The following is a 23,525-nucleotide window of genomic DNA, read 5'->3' as shown; positions in this document are numbered from 1 at the left end:
ATTATGACAAGCGTCCCGAAGCCTCGCTAGTGTGATCATTTTCGATCAAAGTGGAGTTCAGGGACCGGACTTCTCCGGAAAAATTTCCCCCTATTCAATATGTGGAATATGTGGAATTGTACTGGATGTAAATGTTTGATGCGAATGGCGATTCCATAGTTGTTGGTAGCGATTCTCTCCATAATGTAAGTAAAAATTGTGAATGTATTAGAACTCGAAGAATGATTTACTGAGGATGCACAAGCGTATCATTGACAATCAATTGCTTAAATCGATTACATTTACTATTATCTCGAGCCTGGGGAATTGAGTAAGCTGAACATTTGAATGTGACTCCAGGGCTCCAGATACATCGTGGTTAAATCCCAAACTTCAGAGCTGCTCAAACTTGAACTTCAAGTTCCAGCCCTGGAGTTGTTCCTTCGTCAGAGTATTCAAATGTTGTATCTCGGGAATATATTTTAGACGGAAGGCATTAGTCTGCTTGAATAGGGCGACCTGGTGCAGATACTAGTATAGAACGAGTTCCTTTATACGGAGTATAAGGACTGCAATAACAAATGTGCATATTGTGACCAAATTTTCAAAATCAGTCACTGAAATTTTCTCTGCTCGAACCTCATAATGGACTCACAATGCAAGATCCCGCTTGCAGTTCCGCCAAGAAACCGTGGGGCTCGACGCCGATCATTTCTCACTCAATCACCCCTTGCGACAACTTTGCGACGCGTCACACAGTACGGAGTGTAATAGGGATAAGCTCCAATCTTCAGTATGACGAGGCTATCTGGTATTGACATAAATGAGCTTCAATCCAATCCCCGTTATCTCCTGCGCCAGCCACGCGCCTTACAGTGGTTTGAGAAAGGGCGATTGGTTAAGCGCCATGATGAGGAGCGACAAGCAGGTGAGGAGCTCATTCTGGTGTGTATGTACAGGTCTATTTGATGCTGATTTATGGCCTGCAGGACGATTCGAGCTTTTTCTAGACTTGCTCTATGTAGCAATTCTCTCTAACTTCGCTGATACTCTTGTTGAGGATATTTCCGGTGCAAAGCTTGCGAAGTATATTGTAAGTTGAAATCTGGAAGATCGGTAGCTCAAATTTAGCTCACTTTAATCTCTAGCTCATATTAGCGCCATCATGGCATGTTTGGAGCGATCTGCGAGAATTGATGAACTCATTCTATAATGACGACTTACTGCAGCGTGTGCTCATTCTGTGGGTGATGGCCTTGATGGTTGTATATGGAAATAACGCGCCCTTAGTCGATGAGGATATCGCGGCCATGCGTGCTGCTGTTGGATCATATATGACAGCTCGACTCTCGTTGATCTGTGCACATATGTTTAACTCTTTCGCGAGTTACCAACATCGACGCCAACAGCGCCTTTGGTTTGGCCTGTCGATTGTGAACCTCGCTGTATACATTCCTCTCTATTTCGAGTCTGTGTCTATTCGAGGAAAGATTGCGGCCGCGGCTGTTGCCGTGGTACTTGAGGAAATGTCCTGGGTCTTCTCCTATTCCCCCGTCGCAAAGAAAATGCTGAGTGTGAAGTACTCCACCGCGGTGGATATTCCGCATGAAGTTGATCGATTCGCTGCGTTCTATATTATTGCCCTGGGCGAGTTTCTATACTTGATTATTGTCGGCAATTATGCCGCAATTGGCTTCAATGAGCGGCTACTCCGAGCGATCTGGACGCTGATCATCGCATTTTGTCTAAATTGGCTGTATGTGCATGCTGATGGCTCCGTTGACACGGCACACCCACTGAGACACAATATCTATACGGCGTTTGCTTTTGCGATCGTCCATCTTCCTCTGATAGCTAGTTTGCTGGCCGGTGGACATGTTGCTGCTGCATCGGTTCAGGAGAAGGAGTTTGAGGACGCGCAGCGATGGCTTCTGTGTGGTGGACTGGGAGTTGGAATGATATGCCTATACGTCTTTGCATTGCTTCACGGGTCAAATGACGAGCGCGGAGCTCTATGTGTCGAAAAGGTGTGTGATCTATCATTTTCCTGGGCCGACGATATTATTAACTAATGCTTGACAGCGTTATCGTTTAATCATGCGACCCGTCACTGGAATTGTTACCATATTGCTGCCTCACGCTCACCATTTGGATGCTACTGCGATACTATCCATCATCATGGTACTTTTCGTGTTCTGTGTGATATGGGAAAGTGTCACGTCACTCAAAAGCGGTGCTCATTTCTGGGAACCATGGACTGAGACCGACTATCCTGAGTCTTGTACTCCAGATGATCATCGAACAAAGGAACTTGAAAATGTCGAGACTACGGCTGCATGAGAACAGCTTTATGCTTATGATTGAATGATTCAACAAAGTGGCTACTAGCCATTCTGCTTAATGCTAATATTTGTCAATAATATCATTGGTTTATATCTAGGAATTTAATCTCAAAAATTACTCTAGCATCTCCTATTTCCCGTCAGACTTAACCCAGAGCCCATTCTCATCTAACCCTTCAAACCATTGACTTCTCAACCATCATATCACCGGTCGCCTGTGTCTCCGATCGGCTCATGGTGGGATGACGACTTAGATCCTTCAAGCGACGACGGTCATCAACAGGCATCTCCCCCTTCTTCTCCGCCTTGTACGCCTGTCGACGGAAGTACACTCTCTTGCACCACTTCCACGTCTCAATACCAAGGAAAAAGAGAACCGTCTCCACAAACACGATACCCCACTCCCAAGAGATTGAGGTGTGCTTGAAGACACTATGATTGATAACAGGAATATAGAGAATCGGAAACGCAAGCACAAACCCAGTCATAATACCATAAAAAAGAAATTGATTGCGCCAGATATCGTGCATCCATTGGGTGAAGTAGCGCTTGGAGTCCGGTTGCATACAGAAGAAGCTTCGACGTAGGTCGATCATCTCCCATGCGAGGAAGAGAGCGAACCAGGTCATGCATGTGAATGTTGTTGCGCGGGCACGGAACACAGTATCGCAACTGTATGGCTTGCTCGGGTCGTTATACTGCGTGTTGCAGCCTTCTCCGAGATTGCCGTCACCCCAGCGGAACATAACCAGTGCGAAGGCCGAAAGACATAGTGCCGCCATCCAAACGCCATAGACGAGAGTATCGATGATTACCTCCCAGGTGAAGATGCCTTGTTTCTAAGAGCTGGTTGTTAGTATTTGTTCAGAATGTTGCTGAGATTCCGCGAAGCCAGAAGACACTTACACTTTGAGGTGGTCGATCCATCACATCTGGCGCTGCTCGCTCCATACCCAACCCCATATCTGGAAGTCCAGACGTGATCATGATAATCCAAATGATCTCAACTGGAGCGATAGGGAAAACAGACTGGTTTGTGTCATCCTTGAAGGCGAGACCAATAAGCAGAGTCAATGCAAGAGCCACATTCTCAGCCAAGAGGTGAAGAACGAATTTCTGGATATTGTCAAAAATGCGACGCCCTTCTTCAATTCCATTAATAATGGAGGCGAAATTATCATCAGTGAGAACAAGCTCCGAAGCATCCTTAGCCACATCCGAGCCATTTTGGCCCATCGCGATACCCACATCTGCACGTTTTAGAGATGGAGAATCATTTACACCATCACCCGTCATGGCAACATAACGACCGCGGCGGTGCAAGGCCTCAATCATGCGAACTTTCGTATTTGGTGCACAGCGGGCAATGACAAGTGGCAGAGTTGGTAGATTGTCGATTTCATCTTCTGTCAACTTGTCGAATTCCCCGGCAGTCATGACCATCGCATCTGCGACATCCTTTGCGATGGTGTCCATGTTTGATGGAATGATCCCCACTTGAGCGGCAATTGCGCGTGCGGTTCCAGGATGATCGCCTGTTACCATGTGAACGGAGATTCCTGCTTTGTAGCACTGGCTAATTGCACCGGCCGTTTCTGGTCGAGGGGGGTCATAGAGGCCGATCAGTCCGTAGAAGACGAGATCTTTTTCGACTTCGTCTCGGGGGATGTTTTCTTCACTTGAATTGTCTCTCGACTCAACGGTGGTGTGCTCTCGACCAGCCAGAGCAAGAACTCGGAGACCTTCTTTTGCAAGTCCCTCCATGTTCTCTAAGACCTCATCTCGGATATCATCACTCAATGGTACTGGAGATGGATTTGACCTCCATGTAATAGTCGTACATGCGTCAAGTACTCTTTCCACCGCTCCCTTGGTGAAAATCATTTCCGTAGCTTGGTTCGATTCTGCATCTTGCTTCGAGAAGATGACTGACATCTTCTTCACACTAGAATCAAACGGATATTCGGCTCTTTGCTGCCAAATTGGCTTCTCACCCTTGATCCAGCGATCCGATCCCCAATCAAAGCGAGATGCAAATACTTGAATTGCAATATCGGTTGGCTCACCGCGAGCTTGCCACTCGCCATGAGCTGTCTTGTGGATATGCGCCAAGTTGGCCATGGAGGCGACACTGAGGAATGATTTCAGATGGACACTGCCATTTTTCAAAAGGTCCTGAGGCTTTTCAGATGGCTGATTCTTGGAATCACTTCCAAGCTTCAATGGAGATTCTGGCAGAAGACTTAGATCACCTTCATGTGGATTCAAAGGATCCTGCGATGATCCAACAGAATAAGTTCCAAGGCAAGGGATCCAGGCACGCTTAGCAACCATGCGCCCCTGAGTCAGGGTACCAGTCTTGTCCGAGCAAATATTGGTGACAGCGCCCAGTGCCTCCAGAGAATCAAGCTTGCGCACAATAACGTGTCTCTGCACCATCTGTCTCGTACCAACTGCCATGGTGATAGTCAAGACAACAACCAAACAAGCCGGAATCATGGCCAATCCGGTCGCAACAGCATAAATAATAACCTCGTTATCTCCGCGCCAGTTATTAGCTGCTGCAACCACGATCGCAAAGACCACGGCAATGCCGAACAGAAGTAACGCTAGCTTCGAAAGCTTTCGTTGCAATGGTGTGCCCACATTGATTCCCAGGAACCGACCAATCGCATCGGTAGTTGTCAATGTCCATGCTTCAATGTACCATCGCTTTTTCGTTTCTCCTTGCGGCCCACGCTTCACAGGGCGACGCTTTGAATCTCCTCCCCGGAGTGCAGCGGCAATGGCTCCGATTTCTGTTTGCATTCCAGTGCCAATTACAACACATCTTGCCCTCCCGCGAGTAATAGTTGAAGAGCTGTATGTGATATTAAGACGGTCGCCAGGTCCAGTATCCAGGTCGAATGTCGACTTTGCTTCCTTTTGCACTGGCAAGGATTCACCCGTGAGGAGAGCCTCGTCAGTCTCAAAGTTGAATGCTTCGATTAATCTGAGGACGGTTAGTATGGAACATAAATCATGATATATGGGGTGGGCTCTCACCTGAGATCAGCAGGAACAGTATCACCAACTTTCAGCTCCACAATGTCACCCGGAACGATTTCGTTAGCGGGGACAGTGGCGGTTTTGCCATCCCGAGTCACTACTCCAGTAGGCGAACTCAAGGAGCGCAGGGAGTCCATCGTTTTCTCAGCTGCGAAGTCTTGATAGACACCAACAACGATATTGAGGGCGATGACCGCTGCGATGAATCCACCCTCAATCCAGGATTGAATTCCAAAACTGACAGCCATTGCAATGATGAGAATCTGTGAAATATTTATGTGAGTGAAGAGTTCAGGAATTTTGCTAGCACTGTAGTACGTACAAGCATCATTGCGTTAGCAACTTGTCGAATGATGATCTTCGCGAAGGAGACGCCTTCGCCTCCCTCGAGCATGTTCTCGCCATATTTCTCTAGGCGTTGTTTCGCCTCATTCGATGTGAGGCCATCATCGGAATTTGTGCCTAGCTGATCGATAACATCTTCAAATGTTAGATAATGTGGCGGGTTTGATAGATAAGGATGAACGCTTGTGTTGCTCGATCCTTGCGCTTTCTCCGTAGACATCGAGAAGTTCTGTCTAAACAGTGGGTGTTCTTGTATAGTTTTTTCGTTGATCTGAATATACTTTCTATCCGAACAATTTTTCAAGGTGGTGTCATATAGAAAGTATCCTCAACAGAGTGCGAGTCCATAAAAAAGTCAACAGTAGATCCAATTATCTAGACTCTGACTTTCTTTCTTGTAAGTACACTTAGTTTGGACTTATTTCCTCCTTCAAACAACCTGGGGCATAACCATGAGTTAAATAGTCAACGACCCCAAAATCGATGGCAAGTTCAACTCCACATGAACAAAAACTCCGCCCAGGTTGGCTATCTATCCCAAAGTCTAGATATCGCCTCAATCCAGAATCTGGGGAACGCCAACACCATCGACAAATCACACCATTCAACCAAACACAACGATCTAGCGGACCATCTTGGCTTTCTTTTCGCGGAGAACGCCGAGGCAAGAATGACGCACACGACTAGTCTCGGCGATGGCTCGGCCGCAAGTCACGCCTGGATGGTGATTGGTAGAGCGGAATGCCAAGAGCGGGATTCTGAGCATCGGGCTGGGCAAGACTCTCCGCGCCTTCTACGTGATAGCTCCAACCGGCGATATGTAATGTGTCATCCTTGGCTCATCTTGGGTGCATCTTGGCGTTATACACTTTGCGAGGTCTGTGAACTTAATGCGAGGTTCAAATCTGGACTCCTTTCCTGCGGTTATTTTGGCTATTTCATGGCAGTTGCGCCCGTTGTACTGGGTAAATTGTGGCGAATTTCTTGTCTCTGTTATATACTCTCTTCTGACTCGGCGTCACTGACTGATAATCTACTTTCTATATAAATACTCGCAAATTTACGTTCGCGTTTGAATGACCTGATCTGCTAGTGGCTATAAACTGCCCCTTAGCTCAGAAACTGCAGTGGATTCGACTGGGTTATCCAGGCTTTCCCCTACACTGCTAGTGCTCAGTTCCTTGTCGTTGATCTGAGCCACTCGGTCGATGAATCTCCACTATGGCCGATGATTCCCTACTCCCAGGAGAAGTTATCGGTATCATTATTGGTGCCGTGGCACTATTCTCCATTATCAGTGTCGTCCCCATGTGAGTACTTGCTTATGACCCAGTCTTGGCTATGAAATCTTGAGATATTGTGAGCTGCTGGAAAATCCGTGGAAACTGATAGCTTATTGCGAGATGTTAGGCTCATAATGTGGATTCATCGACGACATGCTCCTACGCGCCGGGCTCCTGCGCGCCGGACCAGTGAAACACTCAACCTGACTTCATCCATGCAGCAAGTCTCCGTCGACAGGTGGCTTGCTGAACAAAATACACCTAGCGATGCTTCTCACTATGCTCAGGATACTTGGTAAGTCCCGCTTGGTCCCATTCCTCCCTCATACCATTGCCCCAGTTCAATTATGCCTATGTCTTGGCCCGAGGGGTCGTGATACCCTGCCATGAATGCCCAGGTCTGGGCTCTACTTGCTCCTGCCCTATAGGGTTTACATCTATTCCTGTTTTAGAAGCCATCTTGGCGCAACACGAAAATGAGAGTTAGAGGCGCGGGAATTAGGCTTGGCAGGTGCCCTTGGATACGATCGGAGACTTCTGCCCTGGCAGAAATTTCTTTGAATGTCTTGAGGACGGGTCTATTTATGGAATTGTGTTAATTTGCTCATAGTGCTATCTGTCTCTCCCCTCTTTCATCTTCCCCTTATCTCTCCACGCTTGAACTTGCACATTTACCCGACACTCCACCCAGCAAACCCAACGACGAAAAGCATCGACACGACCCACTGGGCGAAAACTGCATAATAGTCCTCAATCGATGTCATCATGCCTTTCATTTGAGCTGTCTCACGTCTTGGTTCGAATATCGACGATATAAGTGCCCTATTTGTCAGGCTTCATACTCACCCGACGAAACGATGTGTTAAGATCATGATGAACAACCACGAAAACTCATGATATACTTTATATTATCACAACATACTTCTACTTTCTCAGTGCTTTGCAAGTTGACCGTTCTATCATGATATTCAAGGATGTGGTTAGATGATGATGTGCTGTTTTTATTTGCTGATGAGCATCTGGGCAGTCAGTCTCTTGTGCATTAATACTCCTCTCGTGAGGATTTTTACGAGCTAATTATGAGCAAAGAAATCATGAATAAATGTTCACAAAAACTACCAGTCATATGAGCTCGATGTACTCTCAACCCCTCTACTAATTCTCTCCCGGCCTGGCACATTCCCACATGGCTTGGACTGTGCGGCCACCGTCGTCAAGGGCCTCCTCCACTTAAAACAAGTGCCATCAAAGAGCGGCTTGAAGGTGATGATACAAGCACAGACCAAATAAGTCGCCGGTTCCGCCTGCCCCCAAATCCCATGATTCGAACCAATCCAGGTAAAATCTTCACTCGGGTTCATGAAGAACGATCGAAAACGCATAACGGATACGAATAAGCCCCTAAAATCATAAAATCAGTCACATGCGCTCACTCTCGAGAGACTTATGACTGGTGGAATCATATGAGAAAGAGTGCCTTACAAACCGCCAAGCGCAAACGTAATAGTCAACTGAATCTTCGTTCGCAGCCCAATATGCAAAGACCAGATCACTGGCATCGGAAGTAAAAGCATGACTACATCAGTAATGATATTTGGCAGGCTTCCCCAGGTATATATGGCGACGACATCAAGACACGTAGCGCCGGGGATACTTGGATCCCAGTTCGCAGCGAAAGGGCGACACATGAAGAAGAGGAGGATAGTGCAGATAAGGATATCTGTGGTAAGCACTATTATGAGGATGTCGCTGAGGATACGGAGGATACTTGTTGAGAAAATCCGGCGGTATAATATCAGGATCGATATCTTTGGAAGTTTCGCGTCGAGGACGTAGAGGAATGATTCTGTGGTACGGTATTTGTTTGCGGATATTATGAGCGAAGGATTTGTTACCTCTAGATATGAGGTGTGATACCCCATACCGGAGTGCTTGACTGCGCCTGAGAAAGGGTATATGGATCAGTCACTGTGCTATGGTATAGTGATTTGGCTCTTTGGGGTGGGTATACTTATGACCACTCCAGCCCATATGATTTGGCCTAGCATTGTAATAACCACAACGAAGTCATCTAGTCCAAATGATATCTTGGTATGGTATCGGACAAATAGACGGAGACAAACACATACAAATTGGATTGGAAGAAGGATAGAAATTACAATCAGTAGTTTGTTTCCTGAATAATCAGCAAAGCCGTTCACCTGGGATTCTGTGTCGGTGAAGTTAGAAGGCATCGAGAGACAGGCGTATCCTTGGGAGAAGTTGACCGCTCGCTGCTAGGCACCTAGAGACAATTTTTATCAAACAAAAAATTGCGTTTACAATATAAGCCGAACCAGGGTCATCATTTATTACATTTGCTTCCAAATACTCATCTCCTTAAAGCTTAACATTCCATTTTTTTCATGCCGAGGGTGGATGTTGGTGGTAGGCCATAGACCTAATCAGCCGCATCCTTAGTCCAATATTTGAAAATAAGCTTTCAAAATTGAACTCCAAGTTGACATTTTTGTCGCAATTGGGACCTTTCTAGTCCTGGAAATCTCTTCTGGCCGTTACATTGCTCCAATTAGAGTTGTAGTCAACACCCGTGGACATCTGTGCAACCAATGACAAATGCGTCATTCGACTTCCAAGGTTGAGACTGCAGTCGAATTTCTTCATATGCACCGAAACCTTCTTAAGTTAGCTGCCATGGTACTTAATTCAGATCACCACCAGTATCACGACTATGTCAAGTTAAGGGCATATGGTGCCTATGAAGAAATTTCCTGAAATAAAAAGGTTTCACGATCTATTGAATAGTTTTGCAATATATAGGGAAAGATATGTTCATCATACAACATAGGAACTTATTGGCTGCTTAGGCCGAGGCAACCATCTTATCCTTAACGTAGAGGTCAACATACTTGTCAACCTCAAAGTTCTCCAGCTGCTGGCGGTCCCAGCCCACCTTCAGCAGCTCATCAATGCGAGCCTGGTCGAAGTGTGCCTGGAGATGGCGCTTGTACTTAGCAAGAATCTCAGGCTTAGCCTCTTCACGACGCAGGCGGTGGCCGAGAGGAGCCTCAACAACCACCTCATTCAGAACGGTACCGTCATTCAGGGTCACAGTCAAGGCATTGGGGATAGTACGCTTAGATGGGTCATGGTAGTCCTTGGTGAACTGCTCATCCTCGACACAGCGGATACGCTTGCGGAGATCCTCCAGCACAGGAGAGGTGGCAGCTTCAGAACCGTCCGCATAGTCGTTAGCGGTCAGGCGGTTGAAAACCAGCATTGTGGCAACCATGTACTGTGAAGAAATAGAATTAGATTGGGCACTCAATGGAGATTTCAAGTGGCAAGTCTTACCTGGACACAGTGGTCTCGGTCAGCAAAGTTGTCCATGGCCTTGAACTGCTTGTCGATGATACGAATGCAGGCCTCGTGGGTACGGTTAGTAATCTCCTTGATGTCCTTAACACTCTTGCCCATCTCAGCCAGCTTCTTGTTAATAATTTGAGCGGCCTCGATAGCGGTCTGGGAGTGGAACTCGGCTGGTCATAGTTAGTATCGAAGACATCGTCGTAGCAGAGTTGAAACTTACCAGGGTAGGAGACCTTGAAGAGAACATTCTCCATGACGTAGCTGCCATAGGGCCGCTGGTACTCAAACTTCTTGCCCTTGAACAAGACATCGTAGAAACCCCAGGTGGGCGCAGAGAGAACAGTGTGCAGACCACCTTCACCCTTCTGCACCTTGAGAACCAGGTTCACGGCACGCTGGCAAGCATCACCGGCAGCCCAAGACTTACGAGACATGGTGTTGGGTGAGTGGCGGTAGGTACGGAGGGACTGACCATCAACCCACGCCTGGGTGATGGCGTCAGCAGTCTGCTTCTCCGTGAGACCCATCATCTTCGAGACAACTGCGGTAGTGGCAACTTTGACCAGGACAACGTGATCAAGGCCGACCTTGTTGTAGGAATTCTCCAAAGCCAGAACACCCTGGATCTCATGAGCCTTGATCATCGCCTCCAGAACATCGCGGATAGTCAAGATCTTGCCGTTTCCAAGGTTGCCACCCGCACGGTTAGTGCGTGAAATCCAATCGGCCACAGCCAGAATACCACCCAGGTTGTCAGAGGGATGACCCCACTCCGCGGCCAACCAACAATCGTTGTAATCCAGCCAGCGGATCATGGCACCGATGTTGAAGGCGCCATTGATAGGGTCCAGTTGGTATGGGGTGCCCGGAACGCGGGTACCGTGGGGAACCACGGTGCCTTCCACAGTGGGGCCGAGTAGCTTCGCGCACTCCTTGAATTTCAGGGCCTCAAGGCCACAACCAAGGGTATCCAAGAAAACAAGACGAGCAGTATCGAACTAAATCATGACAGAAATAAATAGATTAGTTTTGCGGTACATCAAGCTCATGTTGGTCTTCTATCATCTGGGAGTATGAAGGGCGCTAAAACATACCGCCAGGTCCGAATCCACATTGTACTCGTGGATATACTTGGCCATATCCTGAATTTCAGGATCATAGGACTTATCCGCTGAGGCGGGAGGTGCCGCAGATTGACGAGCAGCCATAGTAGAAAATCTAGGAGCAGTTTTGTTCACACGAGGAATGGAGGTAATGGGAGAAGGAGAAGCGAAATGAAGTCTGGAGATGGGGATGCGGGCCAAAGTGCGGGGAGACGTGTGGGTCAACCGTCTCACGGCGGGCAAGGACATGATCGTGTCAATAAATAAACGAAAAAGGAGATCAAAAGGTATTCAATTGATTGAGGAGCGAGAATATTGAAAAGGAGGAGAGATACGGAGTAGGAAACCGGGCAGAAGAATGTGAAGAAACTTGGAGTTGGAGGTTGGGAGGAAGGGTGAGTTCAAGCTGACTTCATCTTACCGAGGCCGATCGGTTAGTGTCGGTTCGGACCCCGTGCTTCCACGGCTAATGATCTACAATTTATCTATTGAATTGGTTTATCGTTGAGGATGTTGAGAGATCACATTGAACACATACTGCAGTACTATTACGTAGAAATGGGTAGAGCTGGCATTTGGATTGAGTTGTACTCTGAGTTCTACTAATGCACATACTTCAAGTCAATTACTCGCATTCCTGCCCCAGGTGTATACCTATGTATTAGTCCCATTCATATGAGTAACTTGCAATTGGAGATAGTTACACGATAGAAACTGTGGGATTTATAGAATTATTCATTTCTCAAGTAGTTCCAAGGTTGGAAGCTACCACTTATACTGCAGCCCTGGAGAGGTTTAGTGTTACCCAACAGTTAGAATTGTTATTCAATCGCGCACCAAATGAATTTGGTGTTTACATTTCAATTTCGTCAGTATGGGGAGTGGTTTAAGGCGTTAGACTGTAAGACTATCTGAACTTCGCCATACAAAAACAATCATTCTAACAATTTCATTTAGTGAATCGAAAAAATTCTGGTATCTAATTCGTGAAGCTAGGTTCGAAACCTAGTGCTGACGACTTTTTTTTCATTTTCTCTTTTTTGGTTTCACTTAGCTACAATGAAAAAAAAAATCAATCTCAAATTTCAGGAGAAATATTATAAATGCCAATGAGAAAACAAAAGATGCCGCCGAACATCGGACCCGAACCCCTTTATAAATACTATCATGAAGGTCCATGAAGAGGAGTAGTAGATCCCAAATTGCGAAGATCGGAATGACAAAACGCCTTGGGGTGTGAATTATATTCTTTAATATACATTATAACTGAGATAAATAACGAAGAAACATTTGAACTTGAACCGAAATCAGGGGACTCTCCGAACGCCGAAACTCAATCTACCGCCATCACATGCCCTTCTGTTGTTAACTCCTTCTCATCAGTCTCCCTCAGTGAGCGACGCACTTCCCGAAAGATCGCTTCTGCGAACAGCGGGGGAACTGCGTTCCCCACTTGCTTCCGCCGGGATCGGCCGCAGAGCTGGAAGTCCATCGGGAAGGTCTGGAGGCAGGCAGCTTCACGTACTGTAAAGCTTCTCTTGCCGCTCGGGTGGTAGTTCGCTTGTCCTCCACTGCATGTGAGCGTGTGGGCTGGCTGGTTACCATCATACGGACTCCTGAATGCATATCGGCTACGCTCTGAGAGGCCCTCGACATCGTGGTCAAGAGCATCTTCTGGAATGTCGCTAATGGTGCTGTTGATCGTCGCGAATGGGTGCAAAAATGATCCCCACGGTCCATGCGTTGCGACTGGGAGTTTCGGGAGTTGTTCACCCGGGCTATAAACGGCTGCATCAGTTTGGTAATTCTCAAATGACGAATAAAATGTTTTAATCTCACCCTGCTGCAATGATAATCAATCGCCGACGCATTTGAGGAACCCCATAATTCACGCAGTCCAAAACGCCCCAGCGAATTGAATAACCGACTTCGATGAAGTCCATGATAATCCGGTGGAGGGTCCCGCGGTGTCGACCCTGCAGACCGAATGTCTCCTCCATGGTCAGAACCCGAGGACGGGCACTCATGATTAGATCACGCGAAGTAAAAATGCAAGACGAGTTCATCTCATCGCGTACTTCGTTGGAGATGGTATGAGCAGGTGAAAAAGGCTGACATGGAGGCGATGTGTGACAAACATCGACACGAAGGTCTTCATGGGTATTTGTCATGAAATCGTTAAACTCGGAATGTTCGACCAGTGACTCTGGGAAGTTAGTACGGTATGTCTCAACTGCGTGCTTGTCTTTGTCAACTGCCCAAGTTAACGCAAATCCAGCCAGACGCGCACCACAAGAAGCACCACCAGCACCACAGTAGGAATCGCCAAAGGTATAAGTCCGGTTGCGAACATCGTCGAGATCTATGCCCGGTGGGAGCGGACTGTCGACATCTATCACCAAAGGTGAAGGCCTCCTGGCCCGCTCGTCGGCTCCAAAAGGGATAGTCTGGTTTCGGCCTCGCCAGCTCTCCCGCAATTCCTTGGCCTTGCGAGCAGGGTGAGAAGTAGCCGTCACCTCCTCCCATGTCAAATACTCAACTGCGAATTCTTGATCGCATTGCGGGACCGTCTGATTTGACCTCGGGTTCCGAATTTGATTTCTATCCCTGATAGTGAATTTCAGTCTGCATATCAGATCCCCATGATCCAGCCATTGTCCAGGTCGACTGTTGCTGAAACGAATATGACGAAATTGTCTTATCTCGCTGAATGGAACCGGATCAGACATATGAACTAACCAGACGAGCTCACCACGAATTTGAGGAATTCCCGATGGGTCAGTGAGCATCGTTGTGCGTTTCAAATATCTGCCCATATAAGAAGTGAAACCACCACGACACATGATTTCTTCTATATATAGAAAACTTCCATCATTCAGCTCCACTGATTGCCCGATATTTACGTTATTCTCGTCAATAACGGTTGGAACATCAGGTGTCTCCTGGCCATGCCGGGGTGTCGCAGTCCCAGAGGAGTTGTCTTCAAGCTGAACAATTGGGCAAACATCATCCAAGCGCACTGCCAATTGGTCAATTGTCAGGTCAATGAGACTCTGATGATTGTTGTTATCACCATTCAAGCTGCTTTGATTGTCATCATCTGTCAAGTCCATAGGAAACCTGGGGCATATTCCTAGAACAGGACTGGACAAGCAGGAAGATGTGTTGACTTTCGAATCCTCCACCGGAGACCACGTACGGCTCATGTCAAATTCGAATGAATCGGACGACATGGAGCTTGATGTTCCGTGAGATGGCTCATCTATCATGGTGTCCATGATTTCAACATCGATATCTGCGATCGACTCCAGGTCTGGCTGGGCGGTCGTTGACCTCTCAGTTCCCCAACACGGCAGCTCATCATCCAATGTGAGGTCAATAATATGTCGTGGCATCGTGAATGAACTGGACCATATAGATTGAGGTAATTCCAAGTGGGAAGTCGGGTGAAGAAGTGATATAGCCAGCGATCTGTCTTCGCCAGAGAGCGAGGATGCGAAGTGGAAGATGAGAGGTTGAACCTTTTCCAAGGTTGAGAAAAAAGAGAAGAAAGCTGGAGATATCCATCAAATTTCACTTCCATAATCTCCTGGATGATGGTTCTTTGAAGGTCAGCTCTTCTGTCCCATCAAAGACCAGCTCCCTTTCCGGTATAAGAGCGCCCTGAGGACAAAGCATCTCGCCTGAAATAGATTTAGCGTTAAATCTATAATCAGTAAGCTGCATATTGCCACCTGGATCTTTGTGATTTAATGCACTCATTTTTACATGCTTGTCAATTTAAATGATATGCATCACTATCAATATCAATTTGATGAAGCTCTTCTCATCTGCATTAGTTCTATACTCTCATTCTGCCCAATCACCGCCTTGGTGATGACTCAGCACCGGCGTCGGCGGAAAAAAACGCGAAAAAAAAATTTATGTGGAGACTCGGCCACAATTTTGGCGGGACAAGAGTCCCAGGAGAATTTCTCTTCTTTTCCCCTCTTGTCTTCGTGTTCCTGGGGGTCATCGTTGACCATTGTGTCCTATTATCCTACACTCTTCGGTTTAGGTAAGTTTGAGTCCATTCATTAAGATATACTTGCACTTCCCCCGCCTCCCCGCCCTATCTCAAGGATGATTTTGGATATTTTTATTAGATGTTAGACTTCTGAGCTCATTTTGCGGAGAAACATCCTCGTCTGATTTGAGATTTAAACCCACCATAAAATCATTCATTCACTCTCAACAAAGACTTATCACTAACCTGTGTCAAACGGCCTGGTCTAGGAAACCTAGCCTCCGAGTCCTATCACAATGTGTGGAATCATCGCTCTTATTTTGGCGAACCCCTCCGCCGCAGCGGCCGTGGATCTCCACGAAGCCCTGTACCTCCTCCAACGTGAGTCCCACGAGACTGAGATCCGATCCGGGGTTGAAATCCGGGGATGGAAAGGCTAAAGTCTGTTGTGCAACGTAGACCGTGGACAAGATGCTGCAGGTATCGCAACCTGTGCTTCCGGTGGCCGAATCTACCAGCTCAAGGCCAATGGCATGGCTGCTAAGGTCTTCCAAGATGGTGCCAAGGTGGCCAACCTCCCTGGTTCAATGGGTATTGGACACCTCCGTTACCCGACGGCTGGTAGCAGCGCCAATGCTGAGGCACAGCCCTTTTATGTGAACTCGCCTTACGGTATTTGCCTGGCCCACAATGGAAACCTCATCAATGCTCCTGAATTGAAGAAGTACCTGGATCTGGAAGCACACCGTCATATCAACACCGATAGTGACAGTGAATTGATGCTGAACATTTTCGCCGATGAACTGAGTGAGACAAAGAAAGCCCGTGTTAACAAAGAGGACCTCTTTGCTTCTCTGACCCGCATGTATGAACGCTGTGAGGGTGGTTGGGCTTGTACAGCCCTGCTAGCTGGTAAGTTTGTCTGTGCCCGTTTGCTCTCTAGTTCTTTGCTATGAATGTTTTATTCCCTTTTTTATAGTCATTTGAACTAACAGTTTGTGCTAGGTTTCGGTATCCTGGGTTTCCGTGACTCATATGGTATCCGCCCTCTGGTCCTCGGATCCCGTCCTTCTCTTGATGGCGAGGGTACCGATTACATGATGGCTTCTGAGTCAGTTGCCCTGGACCAATTAGGTTTCAGCAACCACCGTGACATCCAGCCCGGCGAGGCTGTTATTATTGAAAAGGGTGGGGAGCCGGTCTTCCGCCAAGTGGCCCCTAAGCGGGACTACGCACCTGATATTTTCGAATATGTTTACTTCGCTCGCCCGGATTCTGTCATCGATGGCATCAGTGTCTACCGTAGCCGTCAGCGCATGGGTGACCGCCTCGGTGCTCGTGTCCTTGAGGTCCTTGGCGCCGATGTTGTCAAAGACATCGATGTGGTTATCCCCATCCCTGAGACTTCCACCACTTCTGCCAGTCAAGTTGCTCAGTACCTCAACAAGCCTTACTGCCATGGTTTTGTGAAGAACCGTTATGTCTTCCGTACTTTCATCATGCCTGAGCAGAAGACCCGCCAGAAGGGTGTCCGCCGCAAGCTGAATGCTATGAAGGCCGAGTTTAAGGACCGCAACGTTCTGCTTGTGGATGACAGTATTGTCCGTGGTACCACTAGTCGTGAGATCGTCACCATGGCCCGCGAAGCTGGTGCCAAGAAGGTTTACCTGGCTAGCTGTGCTCCTGAAATCACTCACCCTCATATCTACGGTATTGATCTGGCTTCTCCCCAGGAGCTGGTTGCTCACAACCGTGACTCTGAAAGCATTGCCCGTCACATCGGCGCCGAGAGCGTTGTCTTCCAGACCCTGGAGGATCTGAAGGGTGCTTGCGCCGAGGTTGCCATCGAGAACGGCCAAAAGGAGCCTGTTAACTTTGAGGTCGGTGTTTTCTGTGGTAGCTACGTGACTCCCGTCAGTGAAGGTTACTTCGACCATCTCGAGGAGGTCCGTGGCGAAGGCCGCAAGATCAAGGCTCTCGACAAGGCCAAGGAGGCTGTGGCCCATGGCTTTGCCAGCACCACTGACTACCAGATTGCCGCCAACGGAGTCGCCATGGACACCAACGGCAAGATAATTCCTGCTGATGAGGTTGAATCTCGCCAGCAAAAGCAAACCTCAGAACACTCCAAAGTGGATGACCGTATGGACATCAGCATCCACAACATTGGCGACCACCCATGATTATGATGACATTTTCCTTTTCCTCTGATCGGTCTATCTTCCGATCTCTTTTCAATCTTACTTTCTTCTAGAAGCCACTCAGGGTTTGGGCTGCATTCGGAGTCTTGGGTGTTATTTTTTATTATCTTATTCTGCGGGTGGCATACCTTAGACGGGGAGGTTATCCTTTTATGTGACGAGAAAAGTGACGTGATACATGCTTATCCACTTATGATCTCTCGACTATGATTTCGAGTGCAGATACCATTTCTAACCAAAAAATATCATTTCATCAATATTATATTCAATCTTGTACATTTCATGTTTCAATTCACGGAGTTCAGACGAATTTGAGAGCAATTGCACGTGTCCTCGTCTGCCTTGAATTTCTTCGTTCTCACTTTCTCTTCTTCCCTTTTTCTTTCCCCAACCTGTTTCCATTCTCCATTTTCTTCAACCTTCAACGAAAATCACAAAAAGTACGTTATTTCACAAGCTTCAACCTTGAAGATATTTGGCAGTGAATTAAATTGACGTCATTCCGAGCAGCTCTATCCTTCTTTTCAGCCCCGTAAAAACAATACCATCAACCCAGACTTCAGGATGTCTGAGGGACGATTGACGCGTGCAGCGGCAAAATCTGCAGCTGCATCGATCTCAACTCCATCGGTCGCAGCATCAGATCCAGCCGTGCACGCGACCGCAGAAGCCACAGAAGTCACAACCAACGCGTCGGCTACCAAGAAGACGTCCTCCAAGGGTAAAGGAAAGGCTTCCGCTAAAAAGCCCCCGGTCGCCAAAAAGAAGGTCGCCAAAAAAAAGCCCGTGAAAAAGGAGACCACCAACAAGGTCACCAAAAAGACCACCAAGGTCAAAGCCACTCTCCAGGTCGTTTCTGGTCAACTGCCCCACAACCTAGGACCAATTCCATCAAAGGCTGAGAGCTCGCCTGTTGGCTCCGACAAGGAGAACCAACCTTTGGGACATGCAGTTGTTCCCACTCTGACCGCTTCTGTCTCTGAGGCCCAAGCATCTTTGGATGATGCAGACACCACTATCGTTGATCAGGACCTGGACACTGAGGAATCCAAGGAGAAGAAGAAGAAGAGCAATCAATACAATTTAACTCCGGGTCAGACGCCCTTCCCCAAATGGACCCAGCCCACAGTTGAAGCGTGTGAACTTGTCAACGAACTATTGTCCAGCGTGCATGGAGAAATTGCTCCTCCCGATACCATGCCTCCACCCTCTCTGACAGTGAGTGGCTGCGGTGAAGTCCCATCCGTGCTCGATGCCCTTATCCGTACTCTTTTGAGTGGAGCGACCTCAGGCAATAATTCTGGTATGGCATTCCAAGGACTTGTGGACCGTTTTGGTGTTTTGGACGAGGGAATTGGCAAAGGCAGCGTGAACTGGGATGCCGTGCGTCAAGCTTCGCAGAGAGAGGTCTTTGAGGCAATCCAATCCGGCGGTCTTGGCGATCGCAAAAGCAAGCACTTGAAGCGCATTTTAGACGAAGTGTATGCTGAGAACCAAGCGCGCCGAGAACAGCTCCTTTCGACCCCATCTACCACATCACCTGCCAAAGTGGAGACCGATGATGCTAGCTCCAGTGTGCCTGCCGAGAACACTGATGAGATTCAGAATGAAATTGCCTGTGCCGACCAAAATTTCCTTTCTCTGAATCATCTTCACAGTCTTACAAGTGAAGAGGTCATGGTTGAGCTCACAAAGTACGATGGCATCGGTCCCAAGACAGCGGGTTGTGTTATTCTGTTCTGTCTCAAGCGCCCCTGCTTCGCGGTCGACACGCACATCTTCCGGATCTGCAAGTGGCTCGGCTGGCTTCCACCAAAGGTCACTGAGATCACTGCGTTCAGCCATCTGGAAGTCCGGATCCCAGACCACTTAAAGTACTCCCTGCACCAGCTTTTCATTGCGCATGGCAAGTCATGCCCTCGATGCCGTGCCCAAAACAGTGAAAAAGCCGAAGGGTGGGAGGACGGCTGTGTCATTGATCATTTGGTTACACGAACCGGAAAGCGAAAGGGAGATCCCCCCCAAGAAGCAGAAAGGTGCGAAGGGATCGAAGAAGGCGACAAAGAAGGCGACAAAGAAGTTGGCCAAGGTGATCAAGAAAAAGCTCACTGTTAAGAAGGCCAAGAAGGCCAAGGCCGCGACTGCAAAGACCACTAAGAAAAATGTCACTGCGGTGAAGAGAAAGGCTGAGCCTGACAGTGAGTCCGGCACGGCGGCGAAGAAGCCCAAGATTGACGACGACACTGAGGAGAATCGGGCGGAAGAGCAAGAGAACCCCAATATTGACAACACCAAGGAGAATACGGCGGAGGAGCAAGAGAACAGTGATGAGACCTTTTCGGGCTTCGGTGATACTGAGGACGATGAATGGCAAGAAGAATGAACGAGAGAGGTCTATGGTGAGACTTCTTCAGAGCTTGAAATGTGACCGTGCGGTGTCTTATGCATGCAGCTGCCCTTTTTTCCCTTTTTTTCTTTTCTTTGCTTATCGTTTTTTTCTCTTTTCCAAGGCAACTCGGCCTTGCTTTGTTCCCTTTGATTTTCCACGATTTTACGCTTTTACGATTCATATTATGACTATCACTACCTGGGCACAACATTAGCGTTGCTTATGCCCCAATCTTATTATCGCATAGCTCTTTCAAATTTACTTACAAATTTGACTTATCACCCAATCTCAGTCGCTCCGAGCTGTAAATTTATTGAAAGGGGTTCGATGATAGTAGTGTATAGTCACGTAGATGATGACAAGTCCTCACGCCGCGCTTCCCATGGCACTGTAGCAGCGAAATTGCGAAAGGTATGCCCTCAATGGATACTCTAGTAGTAAAGGAGGCCTACCAGTGCTACCTACCTTTGTTGCAGACATATGTAAACAATGTCTGTGCACGTGATCGATTGATTCAAGCTTATATGAGAGCCTAGGACTTAGATGTCCTATATCGATTAGTACGAACATAATCTAGACCATTTCCTCTTTCCCTCCTTTTGTGCCACGGTTCGAATGTCGATACTTCAAATGTCGTAGTGGCATGTCTCGTACCGAGTTATGTAGGACGGGAGTGCCATATCCAGCCTCCCGACCTCAGTAAGCAACAATAATGGATTCTCAATCCCTTCTCCATAATAACTCAAATACTGAGGGTCTAAAGATCTATTGTGGAGTCCCCACGATTTTGAACCGAGTGCGAGTTGATTTAGACTATGGAGTGCCTCGATACGAGGTCTCTTCACCCATCGCTTCAAGTGGGGCGCTGACATGAACGGGTCAGTAGACTCAGTACCAGAGGTAAGGCGATATGCTGAAAACGGGTCGGGTGACGATAGGACTCCGTATGCTAATTGATCTTAGTGGTGAAATTCATCTATTCTGGGGTGACTATCCACAAATTTCCATGAACTGGCGGAATTACCCAGCTTGGGCAAACCATCATAGGATCAATTGCCACGATCCGAGATCATGTCGTCGAGCGTACTTATTTAGACAGCTTGAACCGTCTTCAACGAAGATGAATTAAATTTCGTCTTATTCACAACAAAAATGTCTAGCAAACACTATTTCCCTTCTACGAGTGCCAATTCATTGGTTCCAAGAGCACTACGTGCACTGGTATCTGCCAATAGCCACTTAACCCTGAACTACACGGAAAGGGTTGTTGCAAACGCCTTCCATGATGATTCGAAAGTGAGCATCATCAGTGGAGGAGGATCGGGACATGAACCTGCATGGAGTGGTTATGTTGGTGATGGCATTCTATCGGCCGTGGCATGTGGTGACATCTTTGCCTCACCGAGCGCGAAGCAAATCTTGACTGCCATTCGCATGGCACCCTCCAAAAAGGGTATCATCCTGTTAATCACAAACTATACTGGAGACCGACTTCACTTTGGTCTTGCTGCGGAAAGAGCTAAGGCTGAAGGACTAGTTGAGAATATCACCATTCTCCGTGCGACTGACGATGTTTCGATTGGGCGGAGTAAGAACAGTCGAATGGGGAGAAGAGGTCTTCCGGGACATGTTTTCAGTAAGATTCTTCTTTTTTTATGTTGGGTTAGGATGATATTAACATATTATAGCAATGAAAATCATTGGTGCAGCCGCCGCAGATGGATACTCCTTTGATCAATGCCTCGCGCTTGGGCAAGCAGTCAATGGAAACACTGTCACCATTGCCTCGGCTCTTGATCATTGTCATGTCCTGGGCAGACAACAGCAATCCTCAGTTCCAGATAACGTGGTTGTTATTGGTGCTGGTATCCACAATGAGCCCGGTCAACTTCATGTTTCCCCAGCTCCATCAGTTGAAGAGATTATTGAGCGGTGTCTCAAGCTTCTTCTTAACGAGGGCGACTCAGAGCGATATTTCACCAAGTTCAAAACAGGGGATGAGGTTGGCTTGCTGGTCAATAACTATGGCGGTCTCTCGGTCCTTGAACTATCTGCCTTGGCCGATGAGATCCAGATCCAGCTCGGCTCACGATGGAATATCACACCCTGCAGAGCGACTTTCGGTGCATTCGAGACATCTCTCAATGCACCCGGATTTTCTATTTCACTATGCAACTTGACTGCCGCAGCAAAGCAGGTCAAGGAGCCTGTTGCTACTTTGATCCGCCAATTTGATAGTTCCACAACAGCTGTCTCATGGCCAAACACCACTCGGCCTTCGCCTTCCCAGAGCAGAGTCACGTACGATCATGTTGACTCTATCACAACTCCACAAGAAACTGCACACGCAAAGATAAGCTTTGACCCCCTGCGACTCAAGAATGGAATCACAGTTGCATGTGACCGGCTCATTATTGCTGAGCCAAAATTGACTGAGTGGGACATGGTCATGGGCGATGGAGATTGCGGTGAAGCTGTGAAAGGCCTAGCCGAATCTATCATGAAAAGAATAGCTCAAGGCTGCACCGAATCTGGGAATGTTCTTGAAGTAATTCATTCCATTCTACAAGCAGTTGACGATATGGGTGGTACCCTTGGTGCAATTTTTGGGGTTCTACTATCAGCCTTATCCACTGCTCTGAAGCGAAACTTGGCCGAAGGAAAGATCAGTCCCCAAACACCAGAGTTCTATGCGACTGCTCTCGATTCTGCGGTCACCTCGTTGAAATCGCACACTGGAGCCCGAGAAGGTGACCGAACCGTCATGGATGTTTTACTCCCTTTCAACGATGGATTTTTGAAATCTAAGAGCCTCTTTTCAGCGATTGGGGTTGCTGCTAAGAAGGCAGAGGGTACAAGATATCTTAAAGCGAAGTTTGGTCGTGCAACATATGTCGGAGATGATTCTAGTCAGGAATTACCTGATCCGGGTGCTTGGGCCTTTTATGAAATTGTTACAGGGTTGGCTGATGGACTTGGGTTGATCCCAAACTAACTTGAAGTTATTAAATTATGAATTCAATGACGAGGAAATGCCCAGTTCTTCATCAGATATATGAGAAAAACTTCGAGATAGAAAATATCAATGTAGACCGGAATGCAAAGACTTGATGACTTACAATCTCAAATCACACTTGATGCTACTTTCATTTTGACTTTGGTTGTTTGGAGTAGAGTAACCATATTAAATTTCTTTCCAAGATCTATTCTCAAACTTGCGAAATTTGAAGACATTCAGATATTTTCCTGCAACTATTCTCACTGGGGATATTGAGCCTAACTAGTATTACCCTTTGTACTAGTACTTCAGTGAGTTTGCATACTCTGAGTGCGCTCGGGGAACCTACATTCCTCGGTTCACTCTGATCCCTGCACCACACCTCGACGGTAAACGGACAAGTTTGAAGGCTTGTTCAATATCCACTGGTATCATTTTTTGATTGGTAATTCACGAAATTCT

General features: G+C 47.4%; 8 protein-coding genes across 8 annotated transcripts; 5 read left to right on the top strand and 3 right to left on the bottom strand.

The window, feature by feature from the left end:
• Positions 1–774: 774 nt before the first annotated feature.
• Positions 775–2,319, top strand: N7483_002215 (uncharacterized protein; the record flags this gene model as incomplete). Its single annotated transcript, XM_057085652.1, has 4 exons — positions 775–928; positions 990–1,072; positions 1,128–2,006; positions 2,062–2,319. The coding sequence occupies 4 exons, from the start codon at positions 775–777 to the stop codon at positions 2,317–2,319; spliced, it is 1,374 nt and encodes a 457-aa protein (XP_056951801.1).
• Positions 2,320–2,497: 178 nt separating this feature from the next.
• On the bottom strand, positions 2,498–5,934 carry N7483_002214 (cation-translocating P-type ATPase; the record flags this gene model as incomplete). Its single annotated transcript, XM_057085651.1, has 4 exons — positions 2,498–3,160; positions 3,228–5,313; positions 5,367–5,632; positions 5,692–5,934. The coding sequence occupies 4 exons, from the start codon at positions 5,932–5,934 to the stop codon at positions 2,498–2,500; spliced, it is 3,258 nt and encodes a 1,085-aa protein (XP_056951800.1).
• Positions 5,935–6,935: 1,001 nt separating this feature from the next.
• Positions 6,936–7,863, top strand: N7483_002213 (RING finger protein; the record flags this gene model as incomplete). Its single annotated transcript, XM_057085650.1, has 3 exons — positions 6,936–7,024; positions 7,125–7,292; positions 7,608–7,863. 3 exons carry the CDS (start codon positions 6,936–6,938, stop codon positions 7,861–7,863), a joined length of 513 nt encoding a protein of 170 aa, XP_056951799.1.
• Positions 7,864–9,860: 1,997 nt separating this feature from the next.
• Positions 9,861–11,718, bottom strand: N7483_002212 (putative 2-methylcitrate dehydratase; the record flags this gene model as incomplete). The annotated part of the gene is made up of 4 exons (XM_057085649.1): positions 9,861–10,292; positions 10,352–10,536; positions 10,587–11,364; positions 11,461–11,718. 4 exons carry the CDS (start codon positions 11,716–11,718, stop codon positions 9,861–9,863), a joined length of 1,653 nt encoding a protein of 550 aa, XP_056951798.1.
• Positions 11,719–12,802: 1,084 nt separating this feature from the next.
• Positions 12,803–14,864, bottom strand: N7483_002211 (DNA cytosine methyltransferase; the record flags this gene model as incomplete). The annotated part of the gene is made up of 2 exons (XM_057085648.1): positions 12,803–13,247; positions 13,309–14,864. 2 exons carry the CDS (start codon positions 14,862–14,864, stop codon positions 12,803–12,805), a joined length of 2,001 nt encoding a protein of 666 aa, XP_056951797.1.
• A 907-nt stretch (positions 14,865–15,771) lies between these two features.
• Positions 15,772–17,658, top strand: N7483_002210 (amidophosphoribosyltransferase; the record flags this gene model as incomplete). Its single annotated transcript, XM_057085647.1, has 3 exons — positions 15,772–15,856; positions 15,935–16,387; positions 16,481–17,658. The coding sequence occupies 3 exons, from the start codon at positions 15,772–15,774 to the stop codon at positions 17,656–17,658; spliced, it is 1,716 nt and encodes a 571-aa protein (XP_056951796.1).
• Positions 17,659–18,240: 582 nt separating this feature from the next.
• On the top strand, positions 18,241–20,059 carry N7483_002209 (endonuclease III domain-containing protein; the record flags this gene model as incomplete). The annotated part of the gene is made up of 2 exons (XM_057085646.1): positions 18,241–19,631; positions 19,681–20,059. The coding sequence occupies 2 exons, from the start codon at positions 18,241–18,243 to the stop codon at positions 20,057–20,059; spliced, it is 1,770 nt and encodes a 589-aa protein (XP_056951795.1).
• Positions 20,060–21,217: 1,158 nt separating this feature from the next.
• On the top strand, positions 21,218–23,060 carry N7483_002208 (uncharacterized protein; the record flags this gene model as incomplete). Its single annotated transcript, XM_057085645.1, has 2 exons — positions 21,218–21,701; positions 21,754–23,060. The coding sequence occupies 2 exons, from the start codon at positions 21,218–21,220 to the stop codon at positions 23,058–23,060; spliced, it is 1,791 nt and encodes a 596-aa protein (XP_056951794.1).
• Between the last annotated feature and the right edge of the window lie 465 nt (positions 23,061–23,525).

This window comes from Penicillium malachiteum (assembly GCF_028827825.1).
Source record: "Penicillium malachiteum strain IBT 17515 chromosome Unknown utg000001l:1.0-8184562.0:1.0-8186909.0, whole genome shotgun sequence".
In the NCBI taxonomy this organism is placed as follows: Eukaryota; Fungi; Ascomycota; class Eurotiomycetes; order Eurotiales; family Aspergillaceae; genus Penicillium; species Penicillium malachiteum.
Note: the sequence above shows the minus strand (reverse complement) of the source record. Positions and strands in the feature narration are given on the sequence as shown.